Source organism: Cervus elaphus, chromosome 25 (assembly GCF_910594005.1).
Source record: "Cervus elaphus chromosome 25, mCerEla1.1, whole genome shotgun sequence".
Classification (NCBI taxonomy): domain Eukaryota; kingdom Metazoa; phylum Chordata; class Mammalia; order Artiodactyla; family Cervidae; genus Cervus; species Cervus elaphus.
In genome coordinates, this window is record NC_057839.1 from 65,422,925 (window position 1) to 65,444,694 (window position 21,770).

Consider the following 21,770-nt stretch of genomic DNA (forward strand, 5'->3'; position numbering starts at 1 on the left):
ACTCACCTGGTGCCAATGTTATCTCAAAATGCATGTTATGGGTGAGAGGCCTGGAGCCACTCTGAGTTTTGGGACATCTCCTTTCTCTAACTAGCAGCCTGTTGATAGGTATGTAACTTACTGCTAAAGGCTGGGGGGCGGGGGGGGGCACTCTTTCTGCCCCCTTCTGATGTCTATGTCAGAAGCCTTCTCCATCTCTTTAATACTTTAGTAAAACTTTATAACACAAAAGCTCTGAGCAATCAAGCCTCGTCACTGGCCCCGGATTGAATTCTCTGGAGGCCAAGAATCCTGGCAACTTTCACAGCTCAGCAACAACCTTTGCTGAAGAGCAAACAACCTTTGCTCCTTTCATTAGAACATGCAATGTCTGTATTTGCAGGCTTTTCTGATCCCACTGCAGGGTCTGCAAACTACAGCCTGTGGGCAATTACCATCCACTGTCTCTGCAAATAAAGTTTTATTGGAACACAGCCAGGTCCACCTGTTCACACCTTGTTAAGGCAGCTTTCAAGCTCCAACAGCAGAGATGAATAGTTGTTAGATAGACCAGTGACTTATGAAGCCTGAAGTATTTGCTATCTGGTCTTTTATGGAGTTTACTGACTCCTTATCTAAAACAAGAGGTACTTCCGAAACACAACCAACCATTATTTGCTCTGTTTCTGTGTTGCATATAAGAATCGCTTCTGTGTTTCCTCGTAAGAAATGGACTTTCATACTTTCATACTTTCAAACACTTTCATACTTCGTTGAAAATATAAAATTAAGAGCTTAAATTTCATACTTGTTTGTCTCCCTGAATTTTTCCTACAAGAACAAGGTGAGCAATCCATCGGTGGGCCCATACAACCCATACACAGGCCTAAGATTGACTAAATGGCCGAAAAGGCTTCAGTCTTTCCTTTTAAATAATTTTGAGGAATTTTTAAACCAATATGTACATGTTCACTCTTCTAAATAAATAAATTGGAAAAACTGAATTAAAAAGCTATATATACACATTCTAATATGCTCTCTTGAATACACTACACATGACAGATCTCGGCCAGGCTCATCATTTCAATCCCTATCCAGTTATTTATCATCGCACATTCCATCCTTTCTCGATACCCTCCCCAAAACTGCTCTCAAAGGAGAACAGAGAGCGCGAGCCAGGCAAATGGATCCTGAATTCCCTCTCTGGTGCAACTATCTCACTGAGCTGGTCTTTCTGAGCCTTTAATATTTTAAAGCTATTCTTCACAGACCCTACCCTAGGCCAGTGCTTTTTAAGTTGGGGTACATAGTAGAGTCACCTGAGAGCTTTAAAAAACACTGATCCTGGAGACGGAAATGGCAACCCACTCCAGTATTCTTGCCTGGGAAAGTCCATGGACAGAGGAGCCTGGCGGGCTGCAGTCCATGGGGTTACATGACTGAGCATGTGTGCATGAGGGTGGAGGGAGATGGGTTGGCAGCAATAAACTGGTAGAACTACAAAAAAAAAAAAATACTGATCCCAGGATGCTACTTCAGAATGATTAAGTCGGAATCACAGTGGGGTGGGGGTGGGGTGAGAGGGGCAGGGAGGGAGGCACTCAAAGCAATGACATTGGAAGGAAAACTCCCAGCGGATGCTAGTGTGTACCCAGGCTGGAGAACCAGTATCCTAGGGGAATGGTCATCTGCTAAGGAAGCTGTCACAGACACAAAAGAACTTTGAGGAAAAAAAAAAAAAACACAGCATGCAGGGTTGCTCCCTTGGTTTTAGCAGAATTGGGGTGGAGCCCAATCACTTACATTTCAAAAATATTTCCTAGTTGAGTCTGGTGTGCACCCGAGGTTAAGATGCTATTCTGGCGCTCTGCAGAGGAGCTGCTGGGGGTGATGGCTAGGAAGTAGCACCTTGTTTACCCTCAAATGTTATACATACATAAAACAAATAAAAACCCAAGGAAGACAAAATCTATACAATGATGCACCATGGTTTTGAAAAACACATTTAGATACTAGCGCTAAGCCAGCAGTAACACTCTAGTAACTACACAAAACGCAGTCCACACCTAGTAATCCATACCGCAGGTGAGCCAGGAAGTCAGGAGGCAGCGTCTTGTCCTGTATGGCTTTAACAAACTTGCGGGCTGTGTCAGGCGGGTCTCCGTTGCCCGTGGTAGAAACCACCATCACAAGAGGTGCTGTTTCAGTTTTCAGATCATACTATAAAACAAGGGTGTCACGTCAGAGATCTACTGCTATGTAGACTTAACATGGAGAAGGCAATGGCAACCCACTCCAGTACTCTTGCCTGGAAAATCCCATGGACGGAGCCTGGTGGGCTGCAGTCCGTGGGGTCACAAAGAGTCGGACACGACTGAGCGACTTCACTTTCACTTTTCACTTTCTTGCATTGGAGAAGGAAACGACAACCCACTCCAGTGTTCTTGCCTGGAGAACCCCAGGGATGGCGGAGCCTGGTGGGCTGCCGTCTATGGGGTCGCGCAGAGTCGGACACGACTGAAGCGACTTAGCAACAGCAAGCAACAGACTTAACACATCAGCAAAACAATCAGCTCTATCTTCTGACCCGTTGTCCGTGTCGTGTAATGGCAGACAGGCACACAAGAGCATTTTAAATCGGCAAAATGAAAGTGTTACTCCTCAGACATCAGGAAACCTAGCTGTCAGGACAGGCCCGACCTCCTCAGGGTTCCAGAGAGACAAAAATATGGAATACTAGGATCACTGGTGTTTCCAAGTCTTAAAATTCACGTTTCCTTATTCTAACTCTCACCTAAATTTAAGTACTCCCAATAAAGCACTTCACTCTCTCTATTCACAATCATGAGCTCTACTATCAATGAATATCATCTCACTGGGCTCCAAGGTATTTGCTTTATTTTTCATGCTGATGTAACAGGTGAAGATTTGAGCTAACATTTTACCAGGTGACCAACACTTATGGGACAGAACTCTGCAGTTTATGGTGAGTGGCTTTACCTTGAAAAAGACTTGACTGTGATTGAGGAGGGCAGAGAGCAATCAAGTTAAACTTGGATGAGGAACAACTGAAGAAACCATTCAGCTGAGGAAAGCAAACAACATGACCACTGTGGGATCAAAAAACAACTCACTGCTCACTTAACTTTTCAAAGAGCTGCTGGCCCGTCAGGGCTAGTTGTGTGACGCTGCCTACTCTGTCTCTGGGGTTAGCAACAGATTTGGACGGAGCCCCATCCTGTGGCACCACGCCTCACTCTGAACGTGCTGCAGGATCACGGAGCCCATGACTGGCGGTGCCCCAGGACCCTCCCGGCTGGGTGAGTGGCTCCATCGGGACTCCGCCTGGCCCTGCTACATCAAGGAACTTGGTGGTTTCCCCTCTAGGAGCTAAGCTTATAATTCACCTCTGTGGCTGACAGGCTAGTCTTTCCGATCAGACATGTGGGAAGGAACAGAGGAGGTTGTGAACTGGAGCCAGAGTGCATGGCCAGGTGGTTTTTCAAGTACTGAGCTGAATCCGAGGACTTAGTGGCTGGCACCTCACCGTGGGTGTTATAAGAGCCCTGCTTGTGGCTCAAGCCTGAGTGAGTGTTAGTTGCTTAGTCGTGTCCGACTCTCTGCAACCCCACGGACTGTAGCCTGCCAGGCTCCTCTGTCCATGGGATCCTCCAGACAAGAATACTGAAGTGGGCTGCCATGCCCTAAGGCCTGAAATGCATGAGACTATAACTTGAGGGCCTCAGTCAGACTAGGTATTCTAAGCACAGATCTGTTAAGATCTCATGTAAACAACTCAGTGAACATGAGTCTGAGCAAACTCCGGGAGGTAGTGGAAGACAGGGAGCCCCAGCACACTGCAGTCCACGGGGTCACCAACAGAGGGACACGACATAGCACCTGAATGACAATAACAACAATCCTAAGGTGGGAACTTCTGCAGAGACAGAAACATAAGCAGTCCCCAAGTCTCCCGCAGATCCTACACCTTCACTCTAAATTCTATCTTCACAAAAGAATTCAGTGGTTCTGCACTTGGAAGAACTCTGGCATGAATGACAAGGTCATTATTTCAGGGAAGTTTGTATAGGGCACCAGGATTCACAAGGTGGAAAGCTCACATGTTCCTGTGAACACACACATCTCATTTGTTTCCAGGCACCCAGTGAGAAAAACAAGGCAAACATACTAGTTCCATTTATAGTTGAGAACGGTTAGTCATCCTAGTTTTTAAGACCATGTAGTTTAATTTAACACACACAGAGAAAAAAATTGGCAGAAGTCTTACAACACAGTTGAAAATGAATTTCTAAGTGTTTAAAAAAACAAAAAAAGGATCATGGTGGCATTTAGGGTCCCACTTTGTTTTTTAACATCAATTCCCAAGCAAAACACTTCAAAGCGTGAAACACAGTAAAAACCATGACTTACCTTATCCGACTCACTAACACAGTAGAGATCTGCAGAAAAACCATACGTAACTGCTTTTTCACTTATTTCTTCTGCTATAGCCTTTGCCTGTCCTCGTTGTGTAGCATAGAGTAACAAAAACCTCCTCATCACCTCAAGGCATATGGTACAGCTGTAATAGTTACACTGTAAAATGGAAAGGGAAAAGGGATTTCTCTTTTTAATGGAGCAGTAACAACCTGCAGGTATTAATTTTCTTAATTAAAAACAGACTGCAACAATATCCAGGGGTAATATGAAACAGGCTTACTAACTTTTTTAGCATTAATTCTTAAGGTCTAAGAAAGAGAATTCATGAAATCAAGGCCAATACAAGGAAAGCTCTAATGCCACAGCTCAGAAATCAGTCTGGGGCCAGACCACTGGGCCTTGAATCCAGCCAGGAGTGACCATTCACAGGAAGGGAACTTCAGGCCAGCTTCTCAACTGACCAGTCTCTTGGTTCTCTCACCTTTAGAGTGGGGACAATGACGGTACCTACCTGACAAAGACAATGGTGAGACACAGAGCAGTGTCCAATAAATTTCAGATACCTTTGCTCTCTTAAAAGAAGGTAAAGTTAAAAATTCACTAAAATGGTAAAAACTCGATTAAAATTGATTCCTACTTGATCCCAATGCTAAATAAATCACAGTACTCTAGTTAATACCTTTCTTATTTAATTCAATATCATATACATCTGCATGCATGTGTAGACATACTTAACATACCTACATACCTTACATACCTACATACTTACATACCTAAACAGAGAGAAACACTTTTAATCCACTCAAATCTTTTACTAGTTTTATGTTTTTTCCTTAACAGATAACCAGGAGTAAAATAAAGGGCTCACAGATTTTTCACCACACCTCAAGTGTCTAAACCTGACAGACTGTCAATACGTAAGGATTCAGGATTCCCAGGTAAACTACTGGTAAAGAACCTGCCTGCCAACACAAGAGATATAAGAGACAGCCGGTTAGATCGCTGGGTTGGGAAGATCCTCTGGAGGAGAGCATGGCAACCCACTCCAGTATTCTTGCCTGGAGAATCCCATGGACAGAGGAGCCTGGCAGGCTACTGTCTACGGGGTCGAAAAAGTCGGACACGACTTAGCGACTAAACTACTGCTACTAGGCTCCTCTGCCCATGAGATTCTCCAGGCAAGAATACTGGACTGGGTTGCCAAGCCTGGCGGGCTACAATCCATGGGGTCACAATGAGTAGGACACGACTGAAGCGATTTAAGCACGCAGGGCAAACTGAAACTCAAACCAAAACTTGTCTTTTGGGGAACGAACCGCAGATACTTTTTTGCTCCTCTGGCCAATTAGATCTGAGGACAAAAGACACGAAGGAATTAAAAGGTAAAAGCACAGTACTAACAAGCAGGATGCTAAAAGCAGGTAACAACCTGCGGAACAAAACAGCGCTGGATTCGGCGGGTATGCAAGAGGTTAACTCTGGATTGGAAAAAAAAAAAAAAAAAAACTTCCTGCATAGCTCAGTCGGTAAAGCATCTGCCCGCAATTGCGGTAGACCTGGGTTCAATTGCTGGGTCGCGAAGATCCCCTAGAGAAGGAAATGGCAACTCACTCCAGTATTCTTATCTGGAAAATCCCATGGACGGAGGAGCCTGGCGGGCTACTGTCCATGGGATCGCAAGAGCCGGACACGATTGAGCGCTATCTTTCTTCTTTCTTTCCAACTCTTGATAAATGGGTAAGGGGACGACACGTTAACACTACACACGGAGCTGATCCAGAAGCACGACAGCGCAGTGATGGAAAGGGTTTCAAACACTATCCAGGCCAAGGGCCCGGGGCACTTCGCAGGAGCCACAGGCACCGTCCGAGATGCTCGCTGCGTGAGACCCTCGGCCCCTCAACCACCTTATGGAGCAGGCACTTGCAGCCCACGTTTCTCAGGGGGTGGGGTCCCCGGCACCCGCAGGACAAGGTCGGGGCGGACAACCAGCGCCTGCAGCTGGTCCGCGTCCCCCGCGTCCCTGCCTCCCGCGTCCCTCCCCATAACCCGGTGCCCCAACGTGCCCTTCGACTCCCGTCTAGGAAAAGTGTTCGGAACCACAGACCCCGAAGGAGGAACGGCCCACAAGAACCTGCGGGACCGGCTCCGCCGTTCTGCACGCCCCGCGGCGCCTCCGGGAGGCGACTGTGAGGGCACACGGCCGAGTCCCCGGCGCAGCCCGCCCTCCGCCCTGCCAGGCCGGAGTCCTGACCTCCTCCCCGCGCGCGTCCAGCCTGGGCCGGCATGAGGGACGCGGACAGCACCGCCGGTCGCCCAGATCTGGCAGCAGCGGCCGCTAGGTACAGTCACCTGTAGGAATCCGGCCGGGCTGCTGAGGAAAAAGCTCAGGGTCCGCAGGCCCCGGCTCCCGCGCCTGCGCACACCGCCTCACGCCGGGGACCAATAAGGAGGCTCGGGCAAAGGAGCTGAGGCCAATCACCGCGCGCCTGGGCGTGGGGCGCCCGCCCCTTCTTGGCTCACGCGCCGGAGGCGTCCTCCGGTGAAGGGCGAGAGTTACGGAGGCCGGCGAGGCTGCGGAGCCGCGTGGGTTGCTGGGACCCCGGCGTGCGCGGAGTCCGGTAGGTATCCAGGCGGGCTGTGGGCTTGGCTGTCCCGGCGTGCGTGGCCTCACACTAGTTCCCCGTCTCGCCGTCCCGCTCTTCAAACGCGGTTCCCGCCTTTCCCGGTGCTAGAGCGTAGGATTCCGCGGCGCTCGTTTTGGGGGCGCCCGGCCAGTCAGGTCCTCTCCCTCCAGAGAGGACGCGGCTCCCGCTTCGGGCGCCCCGTCCCCCGCTGTCCCGCACCCTCGTGTTCCTGGGTCTCCCACAGCGGGGCTGGTCAGGGGTGGACCGGCCGGCCACCTTTCCCCTTCGTTGATAAGCGTTTTAATTTTTTTTTTTCCCCTCCATCTGCAAAGCTAGACCTTCTTGTGCCAGATCCTAACTCTGAGGGGAAACCGACCCCTCGGAGATCTTGAAGCTGCTCTTTTCACCCTTGCCGTGTGAATTCATGGTCACTTCAGTTGTGTGTTTTGAGGATGTTGCACCAAGTGCAGTTCTTTCCGTAAGCCAACACACAGGAGGCGTGCGTAGGAACCAGACTACCCGAGGTGAAGTCTGGCTCAGCCGCTTACTAGCTGTGTGAACTGGACAACGTGAGATCTCTGTGCTTCGGTTTCCTCATTTCTAAGATGACGTTAAAGTACTTAGTTCATTGTGGTATTGGGAGAATTAAACATAACATTGCCTGGCAGATGATAGTGATGATTATGATATCCAACCGCTTTTCTGTAACATCTTCGAAATCTCCACACCGTCCTAAAAATAGTTGGAATAATCCTCCCACTCATTAGCGTATGAAATTACCCAGCCTATAAAAACTAACCACACCTAATTTCGCAGCCACATTCACCCTCTGCAATGGCCCACATTCCATGGAGTGTGCTTCTCTCTGTATCTGAGTAAATCCACTTCTTACCTATCACTTTATGTCTCACTGAATTCATCAAGAACTTGAGCTTCATTAGGTCCTGAAACCAGGTACTGTGGGCTTTGGCTGGGTTGGAGTCCCAGCCACGTGGGTTCAAGTCCCAAGCAGGGTTTTGGCTAGGTTGGAATCCCAGCCAAGTGGGTTGAAGTCCCAGGCAGGGTTTTGGCTAGGTTGCAATCCCAGCCACGTGGGTTGAAGTCCCAAGCAGGGTTTTGGCTGGGTTCGAGTCTGGCCATGTGAGTTCGAGTCGGAATCTGAGGTAAACAGTTTCAATTCTAAGCTCTAGGTTGCAGAGTCACTCTTCTTCTGGTACTTAGGCCTTTTTGCTGTTGTTTGTTTTCATTGGAGTATAGGTGTTGCCTTACCACTATTTTGTGTTAGTTTACAACTCTATTTGTGTTAGTTTCTGCTATACAAGGAAGTGAATCAGATACATGTATACACACATCCTCTCTTCTTTGGATTTCCTTCCGGTTTAGGTCACCACAGAGCCCTGAGTAGAGTTCCCTGTGCTTACAGGAGGTTCTCATTTGTTATTGTTGTTCAGTCACTCAGTCATGTCAGACACTGTGACTCCATGGATTGCAGCACACCAGGTTTTCCCTTCCTTCACCTTCTCCTGGAGTTTGCTCAAACTCATGTCCATTGAGTTGGTGATGCCATCCAACCATCTCATCCTCTGTCATCCCCTTCTCCTTTTGCCTTCAATCTTTCCCAGCATCAGGTTCTTTTCCAATGAGTTGGCTCTTTGCATCAGGTGGCCACAGGATTGGAGCTTCAGTTTCAGCATCAGTCTTTGCAATGAACATTCAGGGTTGAGTTTCTTGAGGATGGACTGGTTGGATCTCCTTGCAGTCCAAGGGACTCTCAAGACTCTTCTCCAACACCACAGTTCAAAGACATCAATTCTTTGGCACTCAACCCTCCTTATGGTCCAAATCTCACATCCATACAAGACTGCTGGAAAAACCATAGCTTTGACTGTACAGATCTTTGTCGGCAAACTAATGTCTCTGCTTTTTAATACACTGTCTAGGTTTGTCATAGCTTTTCTTCCAAGGGGCAAACGTCTTTTAATTTTATGGCCACAGTCACTGTCTTTAGTTATCTATTTTATATGTAGTATCAGTAGTGTTTATATGTCAGTCCCAGTCTCCCCATCTATCCCACCCCTCCTCCCCCCTTGTTCTCTATGTCTGTGTCTCTGTTCCTGCTTTGCAAATAAGTTCATCTATACCATTTTTTAAATTCTGCATATATGTATTAATATAGGATATTTGTTTTTCTCTCTGATTTACTTCACTCTGTATAGCAGCCTCTAGTTCCATCCAAGTATCTGCAAGTGGCACAATTTTGTTCTTTTTTTACATCTGAGTAACGTGGTACTAATGTTTGAGTGGGAGATGTTTAGTGGGAATGACTCCTTTTGGGTACTCATCCTTAGTTTCATAAGCATTGATGTTGAATGAACTGTGCTCTAATATATTTGACCACTTTTTTTTCTTTTTTTTTGGCCTTTTAACATAGTTGTAACTCAAGAGGAGCTGAGAATCTGATGGCATGGCTTTAGTTACCTTACGGAGGAATCTCTGTCACTTATCTGATTTTCGGATACACGGAGCTCTGGCTGCTCTGAAAACTCAGCATGTAAATCATGTTCACAGGACAGTGAAAGAGCATCTGTGTCCGTGGTTCTGGTCGCTGCAACCTGGGCCCATCAGAGTCCGGTTCCATCATGCCCATTGTAAGAAGTTTCATTCAGAAAACGGAAATGACCTCCATCCAGTTGGGGAGCCAGGGTTCTCTCAAGTACACAACTGGGACAGATTTGAGCACAATGTTAAAAATGTGGACGAACAGACGTTTTACAGGAAAATAAACAGCTTCACTTCATCAGGAGAAGTCTTACATTTTATAAGCACACTGGAGACTTTGCCTGATACTATGATGGCAGAAGCCTTACGTCGGATTTGTGAAGTGGAAAAAAAAAATCAAAGGTTGCCGAAAGAAATACTGGAGAGTAGTGCCTTTCAAGCTTTGTGTGATCGGTTTGGACGGGATCCCTCGAATCTGTCAAATGCGGGTTTGGTGACTGCTTTTCAAGCCCTGACTCTGTTGTATGGGGATGCCCAGAGTCACTTGCTGATGAACCTGGAGGCAGAATGCCAGCATCGTCTTGAAAGGGGCGGCCTGGACGTTCACAGTCTTTGTATTCTGGGGGAAAGTCTGATTAAACTGCACGGCCCAGGTTGTTCGACGCTAGACCTGATCATATATCAACTGCAAGGGGAAAGTTTGGAAACATTTACCCCCAAGGATATCGTGACCCTTTACAGACTACTGCAGGCGAGTCCTGAAAAAGCAGACCAACAGCAGAAGTTCTTAAATAAGATCAATCACTTTTCTCTATCACTAGTTTCCAACCTGAGTCCTAAATTGATGAGCCAGATGCTCACTGCCCTAGTGGTCCTTGATCAGACTCAGGCACTTCCCCTGGTTATCAAGCTGAGTAAATACGTTGTGCGGCACATCGCTCGTTTCACTAGTGAAGAGCTCAGAAAGGTCTTAGAGGCGTTCATATACTTTGGGCACAGTGACAGATTCTTTACAGAAACCCTGGAGCAGCATGTCGCTTCACTGTGTCTCACTCTGGATCCTGAGCTTGTCAGCAGAGTCATGGAGTACTGCAGCAGAAAGCTGATCCTTTCAGAACCCATCTTCAATGCAGTGGCAGAAACTTTTGTTTGTCAAACAGAAAAATTTTCACCTAGTCAAACTGCCGAGTTAATTGAGCCATTTGGAAAACTCAACTATCTGCCACCAAATGCTTCTGCTTTATTTAGAAAGCTAGAAAACATGCTGTTAACCCACTTCAATCATTTTCCCCCAAAAACACTGCTGAAGCTTCTCCATTCATGTTCACTTATTGAGTGCCATCCGGTCAACTTTATGGCCAAGATATTCAGCCCATATTTTCTCCAGCGGCTTCAAGGTGAGTTGGTTATAACTTCTGAGAGTAGGAAACTTAGCATTTGAACTTGATGTTTTCAAGTCACGTATATAGCTTTTTTTTTTTTTTTTGAGACGGAGATGGCAACCCACTCCAGTATTCTTGCCTGAAAAATCCCACAGACAAAGGAGCCTGATGGGCTACCCCTCTAAAGAGTTAGACACAACTGAGTGACTAAGCACACACACACAGCATGTACCTTTTTTATTGAGCCTTTATTTTTTCTTCCACTATGATCTGAAGAAGAGATCTGAAGTTGCAGGTGCTAACATAAACACAAGGTTAAAGACTGGTAGAACATTGCTTGGAGAGATAAAGCATTTTTGGGTAAACGGACTCTGCTGCCCTAGCTGAGAAACTGAATCTTCTTGTAGAGATCTGGTGATGACAATGGCAGTATCATAATAACATGTAAGGAGCTTTGATGACAGCAGTTGTATCACTCTTTTTCCTTTAACTGGCCGCATGTGGAACTTCCTTGACCAGGGATCAAACACATGCCCCCTGCAGTGGAAGCCTGGGGTCTTACCCACTTAACCACCAGGGACATCCTGTCCTTTTTTTGAGAGATGTTCATCTTAATTCAAGACCACCCAAATCTGTAAGAATCTAGATCTCCATAGGTAAAAGGAATCCCCACTAATTCTAATTCTAACATGTATTTGTCACTTTTAATTATATTCTCCAGTTAGGAGCTTGCATTCTTGAAAGCCAGAATGAGATTTCATTGAGATGACAGGCAGGAAGGCATCATTAATTCTAACAAGTTATTTCCCTAGTGTCATTTAAAGGTATCTTATTAGAGTGAATTAATTAACATTGTTGTGGTTCAGTTGCTCAGTCATGTCCAACTCTTTGAGACCCCATGGACTGCTGCACGCCAGGTTTCCCTGTCCTTCACCATCTCCCGAAATTTGCTCAAACTCGTGTCCTTTGAGTCCGTGATGCCATCCAGCCATCTCATTCTCTGTCATCGCCTTCTCCTCCCGCCTTCAATCTTTCCCAGCATCAGGGTCTTTTCCAGTGAGTCGGCTCTTCGCCTCAGGTGGCCAAAGTATTGGAGCTTCAGCTTCAGCATCAATCCTTCCAATGAATATTCAGGACTGATTCCTTTAGGATTGACTGGTTTGATCTCCTCGCGGTCCAAGGGACTCTCAAGACTCTTCTCCAGCACCACAGTTCAAAAGCATCAGTTCTTTAGTGCTCAGTGCTTCTTTATGGTCACAATTAACGTTGTGCATTCTGGCTGTTCTTTCTCTGATTGCACACACCAAAGTTCAAACTTAACTCTGACTGAGATGCTTTGTGTTTCAGGTGAAGAGTCCTATTTGGACAGACTGAGCCTAGCGCAACTGACCCAACTCTTCTTAACCTCGATTCTAGAATGCCCATTCTATAAGGTAAAAGCATGAGCTCATTGCTTTATTTCCCTACAGGGATGGGTTTCTTTGCTTCCTTCTTCCCCTCCACCACTGCTCCCATTAACCCCCCACCCCCAGTCATCTTTTAAGTTCCTTCTCTTTTGAGCTGAGTAACCGCTTTAAAAAACAGAGTTTTCATTCACTTGGAGTCAGTTGCTACCAGGTAGACTTTTTTCTAGTAATTCCACCCGTCGTGGATGGACTTACAGGCCTTTTCCAATACTTGTCTTGATCAGCCGTGCTGTCATAAACATGCATACATACCCTTTCATACTGAAGCCTTCTTGTTGTTTTAATCTAAAGACTAGGTTCCTGACCATGGGATGTTGCTGTTCAGTTGCTCAGTCGTGTCCGACTCTTTGCGACCCCATGGGCTGCCCGCCAGGCTTCCCTGTCCTTCCCCATCTCCCGGAGCTTGCTCAGACTCCTGTCCATTGAGTCAGTGATGCCGTCCAACCACCTCGTCCTCTGGATGGCTGGATTGATTTTCGGCAAACACTGATGGATTTATTTCCCCCTAATAGTTGTAGATGCCTCATTTCACCAGCAGTGAATGAAAGTGACTTGTCTCCCTCCATTTCTGTCACAGTATGTTCTTAGCGCCTTTAATTTTGTCATTCGACTCAATGAAATGTCATGTCACATGCTTCAGTTGCATTTTAATGAACAGTAATGAAGTTGAACATATTTTCACGTGTTTATTGGTCATTTACATTTGCTGTGAATTGCCTCGTTATGCCTTAATTCTTATTTCTTAGGGTTGTTTGTCTTTTTTGTTTTGTTTTTTTGTCCTAGTGAAAGTGAAAGTCACTCAGTCATGTCCAACTCTTTGCAGCCCCATGGACTGTATAGAATTCTCCAGGCCAGAAACTGGAGTTGGTAGCCTTTCCCTTCAGGGGATCTTCCCAATCCAGGGATCAAACCCAGGTCTCCCACATTGCAGGCAGATTCTTTATCAGCTGAGCTATCAGGGAAGCCCTAGAACACATTGTAAAAGACATTAACTATTATGTGTGTTGCACATATGTTCTCCTGGTTTGTTGTTTTAAATTTTTTTAGTTTCAATTTAATATTGTTTATGCCTTTTTGCTACACAGAAATTTTTGTTTTCTATTGTCAAATCAGTTCATTTTTTTATGGCTGCTGGGTTTCCTGTGTTGTTTTTGAATATTTTGTGACTCCTAAGGTAGTATAAATATTTTACTGAACTTAAAAGATACTATTTTCCTATTACATTTAGATCTTTAATCTACCTGAAGTTGATTAAAGTCTGTAATGTGTGGCAGAACTGTAGCTTATTTCTTTTCCAGATGGATAACCAATTTCTAGCACCATTACATAGCTTTCCTTTTCTTACTAAATTGAAATGTCAGCTCTATCACATTTTCCACTATTGAAAACTCAGTTGGGTGGCCTCAAGCCCCTTAAAGTGGTTCTAAGAGCTCTAGGAATATTTCTTGAGCTGGCTTGCTTTCTTTGTCTTCCTTCCTTCCATCCTTTTTTTCTTCTTGTGACCATTGACTACATTTAAAACACATTTAAAAGATATTTTGAATTATTGGTCTTGAACTATAACAGGAATGTTTGGCATTGTCTCATTGGCAGCAACATGGATGGGCCTAGAGAGTGTCATACTGAGTGAAGTCAGAGAAGGAGAGATGTCGTATGATAGCCCTTATATGTGGAATCTAAAAGGAACGATACATATGGACTGACTTACAAAACAGAGACTCAGAGTACGAACTTATGGTTGCCAAGGGAAGGTTAAGGGGAAGGGATAGTTAGGGAGTTTGGGTTGGAGATGTACACACTGCTGTGTTTAAAATGGATAACCAGCCAGGGATAGCACAGGGAACTCTGCTCAATGTTATGTGGCGGCCTGGAGGGGAGGGGAGCTTGGGGGAGAATGGATACTTGTATGTACATGGCTGAGTCCCTTACCAGTTCACCTGAAACCATTGCAGCACTGTTTGTTAAATCAGCCAAACCCCAGTTCAAAATGAAACGTTTTTTATAAAAAGAATATTTGGTATTGCCATTTTGAAAAAGGTATTTGTGCTAAATCTTAGAGACACATCCTGCCTATAAAGTAATTTTGGGTCAGATTTTTATACTCAGGTAGCATTCATTTTATTCTCTGGTTTTGTATCTTATTTTTCTTTTTCACGTATGCACATACATTTTTAGGGTCCAAAACTTCTTCCTAAGTTTCAAGTGAAATCCTTTCTTACTCCGTGCTCTTCCCTGGAGACCCCCATGGATTTTCACCTTTATAAATCTGTGATGATTGGACTGATCGACCTGTTAGGAGCAAGACTGTATTTTGCTTCAAAAGTGTTAACACCCTATTGCTACACAATAGGTAAGTAGTAGGGAGTTTTGTTGGTAACTAAACCTTGGCATACAGTCCTCTGATGGAACACGTGGGGCTTAGTAACCGCCACTGGTCTGGAAACAAAGTGGAGCTGGTCCTTCACTGAAGGCAAATGGGAACAGGGGTGGGCAGTAGGGATGAAGGGTCAGGACTCTGGGTGGAGTCCTGCAGGTTAGCCTCATGCAGCAGAATGTCTTTGGACATCCTTTCGGGGCATTCATTCTAGAGGAATAGTGACCCAAAGTAAACAAACGAAGTAGCTCAGACTAATACCCGGGACACAGTAAGTACTCAGTAATTGTCAGCTGTTCTTGTCCTCTCAGGGCTGCCCAGGCGGCTCGGAGGTGAAGAACCCTCCCGCCAGTGCAGGAAATGCGGGTCTGATCCCTGGCTCGGGAAGATCCCCTGGGGAAGGAAATGGCAGCCCACTCCAGTATTCTTGCCTGGAAAATTCCATGCAAGGACAGAGAAGCCTGGTGGGCTGCAGTCCCTGGGGTCACGAGGAGTCAGACACAACTGAGCACGCGAGCACTTGTCCTCTAGGCTGCTGTCCAATACAGTAGCCGCACATGCTGGTCGCTGTATAAATTTAAACCAGTTACAGTCTTAAAAATTCATCGTTCAGGTCCCCAGGTGCACTAGCCACCCTTGAAGTGCTCCGTACCTGGTATAAGTGTTTCCGTCATCGCTGAAAGTTTTGCTGGACGGCACTGCCTAGAGAGTCAAGGGCCTTCTCCTTTCACACTGTTGCATCGAGGACAATCAGCTCAAAGAGGACAGTGGGCTTCACACGGTCACCTCTCACTCCCCTCCTTCATGAGCTGCTTTTACAGGGAAGGACGGGGAGGCTGCATGCCCAGGGCCCACGCGTCAGGGTTCTGGCTGCCTCACCCACCCCTGGGGCACGGGGGCGCGGGGACGCTGGGTGCCAGTTGTGTAGGATCGTCTTCACTGTTCCCACCATCTGTTACCGAGAGACTGAAAGTGTGTGTGCTTCACGTCATGCCCCAGGGACCCGGAGGGTCCCCTCCTTATTCGAGTTCAGGGGAGCCCTCTTAGTTTACCTTGATGTGGTTGGGCAAAGCTCTGATTAAATTAAAGTTCTCACCGTTGTCTGGTGTGGTTGTTACTTTGCAGCCTTCTGCCCAGTTGATAAACGCAGAGCGGAAGAAATCAAAACAGCCAGAAGGGAAGGAAGCTAGTGTTTGTGAGGGTATCACACGAAGACTTTTTCCTTTCTTCTCTCACCAGATGTTGAAATTAAATTAGATCAAGACGGATTTGTATTACCATTTACAATTGATGAAGATGTACATAAAAGGTAAAGAAAACCGTTGTGGTCTGTACGTTACGAGACTTGTCCAGGTTAATACACAAGGATTGTTTCTTAAGAAAGTGGAAAAAGAAGACATAGTTCTGGAGATAAACACTATGGCATACCAGTTTTAGAAATTCCTTGTAACAGTTTGTGAACCTTGATGTTGATAAAGTTGAGTGCTTTTTTCATCAGATAATTGGATGACAGTCATGAGTCATTTGAAAACAGTATGGGCACAAAGGCATGGCCAAATCCCAAATAAACTCTGGCAACTAAAACTATATGAATATTTTGGATTGTTATAAAAATGAAGTTCCTCTCTCCTGTTCCGTTTTTTAGAGTAGCACTGTGCATTGATGGTCCAAAAAGGTTTTGTCTGAATAGCAAACACTTACTGGGGAAGGAGGCTACTAAACAAAGACACCTGCGCTTGCTTGGTTATCAAGTTGTCCAGGTACGGTTTTGCCTTTTTTTTTTTCCCCCAAAAGCCATTTCTAGTTCAGATTTGCTTTTTCCAGGGTACTAAATGGTGTGTCAGCTCAATGGACCAAGACTAATGTCTAGTTAAATGCCAACTTTGTTCATTACGCTCATCTCCTGATTGGTACTTTGAAACACGGTTTTTAAACTTGTTTTCCAAAAGTGAGACATCCCTAAATTCTATATAAGCTATGTTTTACTTTGCTTTTAGAATTGCTAGATTATTAGACTATTTTAATTTCCCTTGATATAATGAATAAAATGGACAAGATGGCCCATTAAAACCAGGACCTTCTTTGTTTAAGACTCTTACTTGTCTTTACATTGAGGATCACTCAACAGGGTCTTAAGTGAGCAGTCACCATGCATGTAATGGAGGTTCCTGTCCCCAAGCTGTCTACCACCCTGCTCTCTGCTTTCCTGTGTGGTTACTTTTTTCCACTGTGTCTTGTACATACCCAGATTAATTTTTCTAAAACAAATCATTGCCAGTGTGCTCAGAAACCTTCCTTGTTTCCTTACCGCTTATGGGATAAAGTCAAACTCCTCTGCATCTCAACGTTCCAGACGCTCCATGGTCTTGCCTGCAGCCAGGCTGTCTGCTCGAAGCTCAGCGGTCTCCCTTCTGGCCTTTCTCCCTCGCCCAGGCTACTCAGGTGGTCCCACCTCTCGGAGGGTCCCAGTTCTAGTCCTTCATAACTCTCAGTGAGGTCGACCTCTCACCCTAATGTAAAGTGTCAGAAACTCCCTCTCAGTACTAAAGCATGATGTTCACTGTATTTTCTGCTTATTTTTTGTATTTATTGCATATTTTAAGTTGGTACCTGATTTGTAGGCTCCTTGGGGACAAGGATCATGTTTAGTGCTTGTCCGGTCACCCCTCTCAGCGCTGGCAGCACCCTCACAGGCTCTGGGCACACGGGACACGTGAGCCGGTTGTGATGCCCTCCCCCCAGGAGCCGACATTCCACCCTGGGGGCGGGCGTGACGGACAGACAGGGTACCCTGAAGCCAAGGTGATTTCAGATTATGCAGGATCATGATGGCTTTCTTTTCTTCTCTTCACAGATACCCTATTATGAGATCGAGATGGTAAAATCAAGACTGGAATTAGTGGCCTATTTACAAGGAAAACTATTTTCTCAAAACTCAGGTGGTCATTGGTAATAAGAATGAATATGGACTTATGAGCTCACACAGTGAAAGAACTTGCGAATTAGCCATTTATTTATGGAATGATCTGGAAAGGGTCTCTTGTTTCCTTGTACTACGTATACACTTTTGTTGTTGTTCAGTCACGAGATCGGGTCCGATTCTTTGCAACCCCATGGGCTGTGGCACTCCAGGCTTCCCCGTCCTTCACCATCTCCCGGAGTTTTGCTCAAACTCATTGAGTCAGTGATGCCGTCAAACCATCTCATCTTCTGCTGCCCCCTTCTCCTGCCCTCAATCTTTCCCAGCATCAAGATCTTTTCCAATGAGCCAGTTCTTCACATCAGGTGGCCAAAGTATTGCAGTTTCAGCATCAGTCCTTCCCATGAATATGCAGGGTGAACTTCCTTGAGGATTGACTGGATTGATCTCCTTGCTGGCCAAAGGACACTCAAGAGTCTTCTCCAACACCACAGTTCAAAAGCATCAATTCTTCAGAACTCAGTCTTCTTTATGGTCCAACTGTCACATCCATACATGACTACTGGAAAAACCATAGCTTTGACAGCATGGACCTTTGTTGGCAAGGTGATGTCTTTGCTTTTTAATACGCTGTCTAGGTTTGTCATAGTTTTCCTTCGAAGGAGCAAGCATCTTTTAATTTTGTGGCTGCACTCACCATCAGCAGTGATTTTGGAGCCCCCCAAAATAAAACCTGCCACTGTTTCCATTGTTTCCCCATCTGTTTGCCATGAAGTGATGGAACCTGATGCCGTGATCTTAGTCTTTTCAATGTTGAGTTTTAAGCACTTACCAGTAGCAAATTTAAAATTAATCTTTATTTAATACTAGTATCATAGATACTTTTATACATCAGACAGAACTGATCAAGTACAATAAAGGAGTGAGTAAATGTCATTATATTTTTTTAAGTCTTGTGTCTTGTGATGGTTATCTGCTAACTGAAAATATTTTGAGAAACTTTTACTTGCTCTTCTAACAAATGTAAGAAATTTTATCTCCTATTTTTTTCTTTTGTATTTTATTAGAGGAAGTAATATATGGTAAGAAAAGGAGCAAGGAAAATAGGTGTGCATATGAACATATAGAATTATAGATTTACGCAGAAGTAATCCTTTAGTTAATAAAATTTTGTATTGGTATGTGAGCCTTTTTTTCATAAAGGTATAAAGATGTGAAAAAGACAACTTAAGCAGGGTTGGGGGGTATTTGGAGGGAGAAACTTCTAAGTTTAGCATGGCTTCAAATTACCTAGTTCACTGTGTATGCTTCATTGTCCCATTATGGTGAGTTATAAGTTTTGGGGGATAAGAAAGGTTCAGTGTGTGCTTTGGCCAGGGGGTTGGGGGGTAGGGATCTCCACGCACCACCAAACTGCTTCAGCACCTGCCGAAGGTCCTACAGTTGAACTCTGTTCTGACAGTGTCTGCCTGGAGAGAGCTCCAGATCCCACAGGTGGAAGGCTCAGGCCCACAAGACTGTCCCCTCACCCCCACCCTTTCACATGCTGGTCACAAACAAGTCCAGGTTGTCACATGACCCGACCAACTGTCTATAGGTCAGAGGTTCCAATAACCCCCCTCCTTCAGTTCAGTTCAGTTCAGTCGCTCAGTCATGTCTGACTTTTTGCAACCCCATGGACTGCAGCATGCTAGGTTCTCCTGTCCTCTACTGTCTCCCGGAGTTTGCTCAACCTCATGTCCATTGAGTCGGTGATGCCATCCAACCATCTCATCCTCTGTCGTCCCCTTCTCCCACCTTCAATCTTTCCCAGCATCAGGCTCTTTTCAAATGAGTCAGCTCTTCGCATCAGGGGGCCAAAGTTTCAGCTTCAACATCAGTCCTTCCAATGAATATTCAGGACTGATTTCCTTTAGGATGGACTAGTTGGATCTCCTTGCAGTCCAAGGAACTCTCAAGAGTCTTCAACACCACAGTTCAAAAGCATCAGTTCTTTGGCACTCAGCCTTCTTTATGGTCCAACTCTCACATCCATATATGACTATTGGAAAAACCATAGCTTTGACTAGACAGACCTTTGTTGGCAAAGTAATGATGACCCCCTCCTTGGGTTCCATCAATTTGCTACAGCAGCTGACATAACTCAAGGAAATGTTTTACCAGAATATAGGTTGATTATAAGAGGATGCAACTCAGGAACAGCCAGAGGGAAGAGATGCTTGGGCAAGGAATGGGGAAGGTTGTGGGGTTACCCTACCCTCTCCAGACACCACTCTCCCCTAAGCTCCACCTCTTCACCGACCTGAAAACTCTGAATCTGATCCTTGCGGGGTTTTGTGGAAGCTTCAGTACAAAGAGGTTACAGTAATTCATTAAATATGCTATGAAAAAAGCAGCATAGCCTAAAACCTTCATCCACCTTTTCCATTTACCTGAATTCTCATCCATTGGGACTTTTGTTCCTTACTGTTCTAATCGGAATGAGACACTGGTTCTACAGTTTTAGTAATGTACTCTGCTGAACCTTTGTCTCACTGGGCTCTCCATTCATTCACTCACCAAACATTCATTAAAGAGCCCCGATAATGCTGGGCTCCCACTGAACGTCAGAGCTCCGGAGGGACGCAGGAAAGAGGAGAGGCTCTGCGTGGGGTGAGACAAACGAGGGGGTGATTACAGTGATGACTCCGCTGGCAGTCCTGAAGCAGGAGCAGGACTCTGGAAGGCAGAGTTCGGGCCTGCCGGGGGGAGAGAAGGGGCTTCCTGGAGTAATTCGTGAGCTGAATTCAGAGGACGGAGGCAGGTTTCTGACTGCTGTGCCCAGAGCACCCAGCACAAAGCAGACAGGCTGCCACAGGAAATGGGAGTGAAAGTGAAAGTCGCTCAGTCCTGTCCGACTCTGCGACCCCATGGGCTATACAGTCCATGGAATTCTCTGGTCCAGAATATTGGAATGGGTAGCCTTTCCCTTCTCCAGCGGATCTTCCCAACCCAGGAATCAACTGGAGTCTCCTGCATTGCAGGTGGATTCTTTACCAACTGAGCTCTCAGGGTTGAAACTAAATGACACTTTGTTTTAAAGCAAATTTTAATCCTGAAAATGTGTGGGGATATGTTAGGAAAAGAGTTTAGGCTAACAAATAGATATGAGATTGCTGATTTCACCAATTGGAGTAAATTTGGCAAGCTCCATAAGATTATAAAGCCATGTGTGCTTATAAGCTGAATCCTCAGGCCAGTAAAATTTTAATGTCTACCTAATCCTAACCCTATGTAAACAAAAATGATGTTAATTTTCTCTTTAAATTACATATACAGTATGATATAGACCTTGTTGCAATGTATTAATAACATTTTTAAATAAGACATAATCTTGATTTTTTTTTTTTTAAGCAAAGCAAAGCGGGGAAACTAAAGCAAAGAAAAAAATAGGTGAAAGAAGTTAACAAATACAACCCCTGAAAGCAAGTGGTTATCTTCGGACTAGCCACTAGAGGGCAGCAAAGGTTCGGACATTCAGCAGTGGTAACCGAATGGTCCCTAATAAACGTGTGTGTTACAGGCTCGGAGCTGTGGGTGACAGTTTTGCCTGAACAAAAAGAAAGAATGCACTTTGGCTGAACCAGGCCTATCAGAAGAGGGTAGGTGGTATCTTGGGATGAAGAGATTCTGGCTGGATCTTGAAGACCAGGATCCTACCTACAGAATTTCTGCACACCTGGGTGCATACGGAGACGTGGTAAGTATTTGTTAGGTGGAAGAAAGAATAGAAAGAAGCAGAATTGAGCATATTTAATAGAATTCCAGGAGCAGGGGGAGATCAGTTCCCTCTTAAAAAAAAAACAAAAAACGCTGGCCCCACTGGAAGACTGTGTACAAATTCAGGGAAGGGGGCTCTTGTATCCATGATGATGAGTTAACCTCTGAAACCTGAAATTTCCCCAACTGGAAACATATCCAGATCCACTTGGAGTCTGAACACTTAGTGTAGGATTGTCACCAAACCACACTTGGGTCTGCTCACCTGCGCAGAAAAGCCAGTCGGCTGACACTGGGTTGTGTTGAAGGAAAGCACATGGTTTA

The 21,770-nt window shown here is 45.4% G+C and overlaps 2 protein-coding genes across 11 annotated transcripts in view; one reads left to right on the forward strand and one right to left on the reverse strand.

Annotated features, from left to right (window-relative positions):
- The window catches only part of MTRR (5-methyltetrahydrofolate-homocysteine methyltransferase reductase), a 32,324-nt gene extending 25,481 nt beyond the window's left edge, over window positions 1–6,843 (reverse strand). For 3 of the 7 annotated variants that reach the window (XR_006337795.1, XM_043887529.1, XM_043887524.1), the window contains exons 1-3: window positions 6,674–6,832; window positions 4,411–4,575; window positions 2,046–2,199 (exon numbers count right to left, since the gene is read on the reverse strand). Coding sequence is in view for 6 of the 7 variants with exons in the window: in XM_043887529.1 (XP_043743464.1) it covers window positions 2,046–2,199; window positions 4,411–4,539 (283 nt within the window). In the remaining variant the exon portion in view is untranslated. Of the gene's footprint in view, window positions 1–2,045; window positions 2,200–4,410; window positions 4,576–6,030; window positions 6,499–6,526; window positions 6,637–6,673 lie in introns of those variants that run through there. The other 4 variants (XM_043887525.1, XM_043887528.1, XM_043887527.1 and 1 more) reach the window with 4 other exon arrangements.
- A 104-nt stretch (window positions 6,844–6,947) lies between these two features.
- Window positions 6,948–17,956, forward strand: FASTKD3 (FAST kinase domains 3). 4 transcript variants are annotated; one of them, XM_043887785.1, is made up of 7 exons: window positions 6,948–7,040; window positions 9,478–10,942; window positions 12,275–12,360; window positions 14,569–14,743; window positions 16,007–16,076; window positions 16,413–16,527; window positions 17,622–17,956. In XM_043887785.1, exons 2-7 carry the CDS (start codon window positions 9,511–9,513, stop codon window positions 17,718–17,720), a joined length of 1,977 nt encoding a protein of 658 aa, XP_043743720.1. In that variant the 5' UTR covers window positions 6,948–7,040; window positions 9,478–9,510; the 3' UTR covers window positions 17,721–17,956. The 4 variants fall into 4 exon arrangements, 3 of the variants coding, with proteins under 3 accessions (XP_043743720.1, XP_043743719.1, XP_043743721.1); XM_043887784.1 differs by having other exon boundaries at window positions 6,957–7,040; window positions 9,465–10,942; XR_006337859.1 differs by lacking the exon at window positions 17,622–17,956 and having other exon boundaries at window positions 6,957–7,040; window positions 9,465–10,942; window positions 15,893–16,076; window positions 16,413–16,489.
- The last annotated feature ends 3,814 nt before the right edge of the window (window positions 17,957–21,770 follow it).